Consider the following 8,469-nt stretch of genomic DNA (forward strand, 5'->3'; position numbering starts at 1 on the left):
CTTATATATATATATATATATATATATATATATATATATACTATATATATATATATATATATATATATAGTATATATAATTATTATTATTATTATTATGTATATAGGGTGTGTGTGTATGTATATATATATATATATATATATATATATATATGTATATATATACATACATACACTCACCTGAAGGATTATTAGGAACACCATACTAATACGGTGTTTGACCCCCTTTCGCCTTCAGAACTGCCTTAATTCTACGTGGCATTGATTAAACAAGGTGCTGAAAGCATTCTTTAGAAATGTTGGCCCATATTGATAGGACAGCATCTTGCAGTTGATGGAGATTTGTGGGATGCACATCTAGGGCATGAAGCTCCCATTCCACCACATCCCAAAGATGCTCTATCGGGTTGAGATCTGGTGACTGTGGGGGCCATTACAGTACAGTGAACTCATTGTCATGTTCAAGAAACCAATTTGAAATGACTCGAGCTTTATGACATGGTGCATTATCCTGCTGGAAGTAGCCATCAGAGGATGGGTACATGGTGGTCATGAAGGGATGGACATGGTCAGAAACAATGTTCAGGTAGCCCGTGGCATTTAAACGATGCCCAATTGGCACTAAGGGACCTAAAGTGTGCCAAGAAAACATCCCCCACACCATTACACCACCACCAGCAGCCTGCACAGTGGTAACAAGGCATGATGGATCCATGTTCTCATTCTGTTTACGCCAAATTCTGACTCTACCATGTGAATGTCTCAACAGAAATCGACACTCATCAGACCAGGCAACATTTTTCTAGTCTTCAACTGTCCAATTTTGGTGAGCTCGTGCAAATTGTAGCCTCTTTTATCTATTTGTAGTGGAGATGAGTGGTACCCGGTGGGGTCTTCTGCTGTTGTAGCCCATCCGCCTCAAGGTTGTGCGTGTTTGTGGCTTCACAAATGCTGTGCTGCATTCCTTGGTTGTAACGAGTGGTTATTTCAGTCAACGTTGCTTTTCTATCAGCTTGAATCACTCAGCCCATTCTCCTCTGACCTCTAGCATCAACAAGGCATTTTCGTCCACAGGACTGCCGCATACTGGATGTTTTTCCCTTTTCACACCATTCTTTGTAAACCCTAGAAATGGTTTGTGCGTGAAAATCCCAGTAACTGAGCAGATTGTGAAAATACTCAGTCTGGCACCAACAACCATGCCACGCTCAAAATTGCTTAAATCACCTTTCTTTTCCCATTCTTGACATTCAGTTTGGAGTTCAGGAGTTTGTCTTGACCAGGACCACACCCCTAAATGCATCGAAGCAACTGCCATGTGAGTGGTTGATTAGATAATTGCATTAAGGAGAAATTGAACAGGTGTTTCCTAATAATCCTTTAGGTGAGTGTACATATATACATATATAAGTTGCCTCCTCACCCTCCACAGGTGGTCTCATACTCTCTTTTTCATGCTCAGGACCTAGGAGCACACACACACAGGCACATATATACACATATATACTCTGACTCGACTGGGGCAAATGTAACTGTGCATACCCACTCATATTAAACATTCCAAATGCCTTTATTTACTGTACTCATTCATTTAAATGAGACAAAATGCAATATTTGGCTGGAATTATACTCAAATACAAGTACAAACATAAGTATTTGTAGTGATTTTCCAGCTTTGGACTTGGGTGAGTGAGTTGGTCAGTCGTACGTATTCTTGGCCAACCCTGGCCTGGCCCCTGACACATTGGACTAAATATAGAGGTTAGGTTAGTGGAGACTCACAGCTGCTGCGCTTCAAAAGGTAGAATTACAACAGAATTACACATGGGCCAAACTCTACAGGCGTGTGAGTTCTAATGGATTTACAGCAGCAACTTCCGATAAGGCTGGAACACGTGATCTCCATGGAGACAGGTAGATAGCAGGCCATTTAAAGGTTAAAAATGTACTATACAATAAAATAGATTTGCTTAAAGATTAATCAAAACAAACAGATACTACTTCCATACAATCAAAATATTTGTCAAGTAAAGATCAGTACTGAAATGATGGCTTCAAGTATTATTTTTATTTTTATTTTATTTTTTTAATGTGTTAATGGAACTCAATAATCCTGCCCACTCCAAAATCGGCCTAAATTCCCATTCATTTGTCCCATAGACGTTTCACAAATTTCAAATATTAAGAGTTCAAAGACATCGCAGAGGCTAACTTGGTACGTGCCAACTAATATCCATAACACGGTTGTTTTAAGACCAAAAAGATTCATAACATTCATAACACAAGATTTGGCGAAATGCTTTAGTAACATAGCGGTTTATAAATTTTCAGAAACAGATTTGAAATAAAACTACAGCTCTGTGGTAACTAATGATCACAGCCTAATTATATTAAAAGTTTGAAAGCTCAGGGCAATTTTTTCAGAAAGTCTCCGAGAAAAATTAATGGGAAATTTGCTGCCAGAACCAGAGTGTGGGCGGTCAATGTTGAGCTCCAATACAGTAACATGAGCAGCGAGTAAACAATTACCGAATCGAATATTGATACCTCAAAATAATATTACCCAAAGACATAGCATATATATAGTTAATATATATATATTTTTTTATGTTGTTTTGGTGACGTTTACCATTCTACTTTTGTACTTTTTTGTAGCATATATAGGCTGATTATGGGCTATAGGAGTTTTTAATAGCATATTTATGTTCCGTGTCTCTCTAATATGTTTCAAGTTTCATGTTTTTTAAGGCGCAACAATTTTACCTAAGAGATTGATTTATATTTGTATCTGGATCCAGCGGCACGCATGAGAGCTTAGCTTGGTTTGCTAACAGCCCTTCTGTGTTGGGTTAAGTGTTTCTTTGGAATGTGTGTTGAAATCAAGAATTTGAGGCGCAGACAATGGTTGTGCTGACGAGACAGGACTGATAGCATTGTAATACTGTAAACTGCATCCAGTGCACAGGTCATTATTAAGGTTAGTCAACAGCATCGAAGTCCTCATTCCTCTGCACTGGTTTAGACAACACACGCCGTTAAAACTACATTTAAATTAGTGTTTATTTTTATTTATTATTTAGTGTTTATTAGTTTATTCATCTTCAATGCTTTAATTATTTACATGCAGGACTTGCTGAATTTTTGGGCGTTGTTGACTGGTAATACAAGATAAATGGTGATCCACTACCACTAATATGCTTTTGCTCATGCTTTGTGTATTTTATAGAGAAATCACAATTTAAAATTATCTTGAACACAAGTTTTTCTATTGCACCATGTTTTGTCACATTTAACTTGCTAAAGTAACTGTTGCCCAAGCTAATAGCTACAATATGCATGTTGAATTTCTAATCTCACTTGGCTTTAGCAACTACTGCAACATTGGAATGGTACTGTAGTTGTTGAAAAAAATTCAGGTTGTAACAAGTCATAATGAACAGGTGTGATTTAACCGGTTTGTGCAAATGCTATCAATTTTGTAGGCAAAACAACACCACAGTGAAAGAATGACAAGACACTGTATATGATGAGTGGTAGTTTATTCTTACAGAGCATCTGACATTGACACTACAGTTGGGAGGGGGGGTGGGACAAAAGCAGAGGAATAGAAAAGGCACTCAAGCTTGTGTCATCCAACAGTGGAAGGGCACTGGACCACTGAGGCACGGCCTGTAAACAAGGCTGGTTTCTCTGTACAACACCAGCCACATGTCTGCATCCCCAGGGCCCAGCAAAGAGCCAATTATTGACATTGAAATCCAATTAAAAATGTTAAATAGAGTGATAAATAGAATGTGCAGGTAAAAAATTAAAGTTGACACTTGTGTCATGAGGCAAACCAAGCTTTTCTGTAGCACACTCTGGAGCCTCAAGTCAATCTCTAAAAAAGTCATACCAGTGGAAAGCTGCCTTCTGAAGCGGCTTCTCTGTATCACACCGCATTTCAGAGAACAAATAAATAGTGGAGGTTTGAGGACAAGCCCATAAAAGGGCAAGGCAAAGACGGCCCAAGCTCCAGAGCTGAGCAGCAGGTTTCTCTGTAGCCACACCTGCCAACAGCACACGGAGCCAGGGACATGCCAACAACATTTCATGTGCAAAAAAGGACGCATCTAAAAATTTTAATTCAATGCACAACAATCCAATTTATCTTGAATTCAAGTATCACCAGTCCCAGTGCAGACTAGAGCAGACAGCAGCTTCTGACTTTTCTGTATTACGTCAGAAAACTGCTCCAGTCTGTGTGTGGGATTCTGAGGAGCTGCTCATTCAGAGCCTTTGCCTGCAATGCATAGCATTTGAGAGAAAACAGCAACTCTAATTTTTATTGTGCCATTCTAGCATCCTCCACAAAGACACAGGGAATAAAGCAAAGAAACAGGAACACTGGATCACTAACAGCAGAGGAATGTTTGAGAGGACCACCTGACACTGCCATAACCAATACCAGTAGCACCATGACCTTAGAAGGCTTGAGACATGTCCACCACTACAAGGACAGAAGATCAACCACTGAGCATGGAGGAATGCCAAAGAACCTGAAAGCTCCAGGTACAGGACTGAACATGTAGGACCCACAAATGTGCCATCAGCAACAGGACAGTGAGAAGTGAGGAGGGATTCAGTGAGGGCATGATGCAAAGGGCATTTCTCCCCGGGAGACTTGAGGCTTCTCTGTAGTAAACACCAACAAGCCTGGGGGGAAAAGCTTAACACGTTTAGTATTTGAGCTTTTTGGGCACCTCCCATGGGAAACAATCTCGGCCAAAGTGGCCGTAGGCCTGCCGTCCCCTGATATATGGGCATCTTCAGATCCAGATCCCTGGAATACATAATCAGGAGATTTAGCAGCAGTCACAGACATGCACACCAAGCAATACAGGCCAGCACTTTAGCATTGAGAAAGATGTTAAACATGTGAGTCAGTACCTGTCCTGTAGACCCGCAGCTCAGGTCAGGCATGCACCAGGACACTTACCACATCCCTGAGGCCAAGACTGTGACTGGAACTCAAAACCATTTATCTGCTGTATTTAACCCTTTAAGGACTGAGCACACTATGGGCCAGTATAGGTCACCTAGACTTTTATATTTTTGTTAGCCATAAAAATCATATTAAAAGGAAGTATCAGAATTTACTGCTTTTTTTTTTTTTTTTACACATCTACTTCTATTTTGCACTTTCATCCGTATTTTTTCTTTTACGCATCGAATAAATGACAGGGAAAATCCCCGCAGCACCCGCGCTCTCATTCGTCACCTTCGCGGAGCAACAGAGGCAGATTACTGTAACTGACGGAAAAATATTTAAATAGCCCCGTGCCTCCGCTTTGAGACAGTTTGAATTTACATGAGAACACGACCGCAGTCCGCATCCGCACGCTATCGCCGACGATAGGATCCGACGCTATAGGGTTAAATAACATAGATCCTGTAGTACTACAACCTAACACTCCCCTACAGGTCCAACATGGCGTTAAGGTTTTAACACCAACTCATTAAAAAGGATCCACCTGGCATGCACACAGCTGCCATCAGCAGTCACTATTTAAGGCTTACACACTCCTACAGTGAGGCAGCGTTTAAACTGACAAGACTACAGTTCCAGTAAAACTCCTGGAGCCCGTTCCTCTAGTCGTTACCTGACAATGACTCCAGGGCGCAGATCAAAGTTCCTCTTCACAATGTCGAGCAGCTCACGCTCACTCTTGTTGGATGTACCGTAGTGGAAGATAGAAATTGACAGAGGATGGGCTACTCCAATGGCATAGGACACCTAGAACCACAAACATGCGTCACTTGTTCAGATTGCTTCTGAACAAGGATCCTTATTTTAGAACCAAACATTCTGGTATGAAGGTTCTCACCTGGACCAGGACTCTCCGGCACAGATTAGCTTTCACCAGCGACTTGGCCACCCAGCGGGCGGCATATGCGGCCGAGCGGTCCACCTTTGTGTAGTCCTTACCAGAGAAGGCTCCACCACCGTGAGCACCCCAGCCTCCATAGGTGTCCACAATGATCTTTCGGCCAGTCAGCCCTGCGTCGCCCTGGGATCATAGAACCAAGAAAGCAAGAGTAAGTGTTACATAAACAGTGCACTGTGAGGAGAGGTTGTTTAGTGATATGTTACCTGTGGGCCGCCAATGACAAAGCGTCCACTGGGCTGCAGATGGTAGATTGTGTCATCGTCCAGGTAGATGCAGGGGACCACAGCTTTGATGACCTTCTCCTTAAGGGAGTCCCTCATCTCCTCCAGGCAGATGTCCTCATCATGTTGGACAGATATCACGATGGTGTGGACACGCACAGGCAGCATGGCCCCGCGATCCTGCCGGTACTGCACAGTTACCTGTACAAGCACAGTTACATATACTTACCATGTGTCCTAAAGCTCTAGAAAGACTCTTTTCACATATATAGAACCCATTCCATAAGACCAGCAAGTTCCTTCTGTCCTGTACCTGGGTCTTGGAGTCTGGTCGGAGCCAGGGCAAAGTGCCATTGCATCGCAGCTCAGACATTTTGGAGTTGAGTTTGTGTGCAAGCACAATAGTGAGAGGCATGCACTCCTCGGTCTCATCAGTGGCATAGCCAAACATCAAGCCCTGCCAAAGGACAACCATTAAAGACCATTTGATACTGGCCTGAGACTCAGGCCCACATGGCCCCTGGAGCCCTTATCTGACCTGGTCCCCTGCTCCAATGTCCTCTTCATTGCGGTCGACATGGACTCCTTGAGCGATATCGGGCGACTGCTGCTCCAAGGCCACCAAAACATTGCAGGTCTTATAGTCAAAACCTAGAACACAAGAGCCATCACACATGTCCCATTAGTGAAGACTCAGCACATCTCCTGTAGCGTTACCTTTGGAAGAGTCATCATATCCAATTTGGCGAATGGTGTCACGGACTATTTTCTGGTAGTCCACCACGGCACGAGAAGTCACCTCCCCCGCCAGCAGGATCATTCCTGTCTTGGCAACAGTCTCTGAACCAGAGAAATGACATATCAATCAAAGATCTCACAGGAGATGTACCCACATGCTGGGACCTACCACAGGCTACTTTGGCATCAGGATCCTGCTTGAGGTGAGCATCCAGAACAGCGTCACTGATCTGGTCACAAATCTTGTCTGAAAAACAGCACACATTAGGTTACTACTACTACTACTACGAAGCATCAAAAATTAAGACAAGTTTATTCCTCAACATTTTACACAAAAAACAATCATAGCTGAAGGAGTGGTGCGAGAGACACCAAATGTTAAAAAAATTAATTTTGCAATCTTGCGCTCAATGGGAAGAGTAACCAACCACGCGCACTCTACAATATTCTTCACACTGACTGGATACTCATGGTATTTTTGATAGAACATGGTCGTTTCCGCATTGGCTTCACGAGGCAGAGCTACCAGCAGTGACAGCTCCAGTCTCCCCACAGGTGTCAACACACCCGTGCTAAAAGGCCGAGTCGGAATCGAAGCGCACCTCTGCGGGGGGAGTGATCCAAGCCCAGTGGGAGTGTCGCAGACGTTACAACAGCCGCCATTGCATCATGCCCACGTGGGGCTGTACTTAGCGCGCGTAACACCATGACCGGAAAGCAACGGGCGCCTGAAGCCTCCAAACACACCAATGTGGGCCGGTTTGGAATATACTGCCACAGTAGCTTTCCAGAATAAATTGTCTAGAATAAACCCCGGCGGCCTGTGTTCAGGGTTAGGATCGCATATTACCAGGTTGCCATGCAGCCCACCATGTGTAAAACGTGTAGGGCTAACAGATTCTCCAAAACACGCGGATTACTGCGGTCATCCAAATAGGCTAGCGCGTGTTAGCAGCTAGCGTGCATTACACAAGCCCACGGCCTCATTGATACAGTACATTCACAATTCACACTTAGACGTTCGTAAACACAGAATAAATGTGGACACTAAACTACACGCGAGTATGGAATAAATGAAATGGAGTGAACACGTTTCCGAGCGGCGCGCGCGGTCTTACCGGGGTGCCCTTCTCCCACGGACTCCGAGGTGAATAAGAAGCAGTCCTCGTCGATGAGCGCGTTGTGGAAGCCGTTCATCTGTCCGTTCATCATGGTTGTGGTGTTGTTGGGACACTAAACGTGTGCTATTCAAATGCAGGATTGTAATGATCGCGCTGTGGCCAGAGTTCGGGCCAGACGTCTTTGCTTACTGTGATCCTGAGTGCTGAATCTCATGGCGCAGAGAGCGCACTATTTATCCGGGAAGGAGAGCTGCTCGCTGACGTCACGAAGAGGAGGAGGGCCGTGACACTCTGTGAAGGAGGGGCGGGCAGCTTTTTGATGTATATATGTAAAGGTCAGCATAACTCAACACGAAGCCATTCACCCCACCCAAAGGATCTGCGGAGCACACTGGTCACTGTGCCCAATTTCTATTGTGCCCCTGTGGGACACGTGCAGATTGTTTACATGAACCTCTGA

The 8,469-nt window shown here is 43.7% G+C and overlaps 1 protein-coding gene across 1 annotated transcript; it reads right to left on the minus strand.

The window, feature by feature from the left end:
• Window positions 1–4,572: 4,572 nt before the first annotated feature.
• On the minus strand, window positions 4,573–8,221 carry mat2ab (methionine adenosyltransferase II, alpha b). Its single transcript, XM_033972323.2, is given in 10 exon segments — window positions 4,573–4,780; window positions 4,782–4,821; window positions 5,642–5,775; window positions 5,867–6,049; window positions 6,133–6,351; window positions 6,464–6,607; window positions 6,689–6,801; window positions 6,868–6,990; window positions 7,058–7,135; window positions 8,007–8,221. Coding segments are annotated over 10 exon segments (1,191 nt in total). The 5' UTR covers window positions 8,101–8,221; the 3' UTR covers window positions 4,573–4,717.
• Between the last annotated feature and the right edge of the window lie 248 nt (window positions 8,222–8,469).

This window comes from Periophthalmus magnuspinnatus, chromosome 9 (genome assembly GCF_009829125.3).
Source record: "Periophthalmus magnuspinnatus isolate fPerMag1 chromosome 9, fPerMag1.2.pri, whole genome shotgun sequence".
Lineage (NCBI taxonomy): Eukaryota > Metazoa > Chordata > Actinopteri > Gobiiformes > Gobiidae > Periophthalmus > Periophthalmus magnuspinnatus.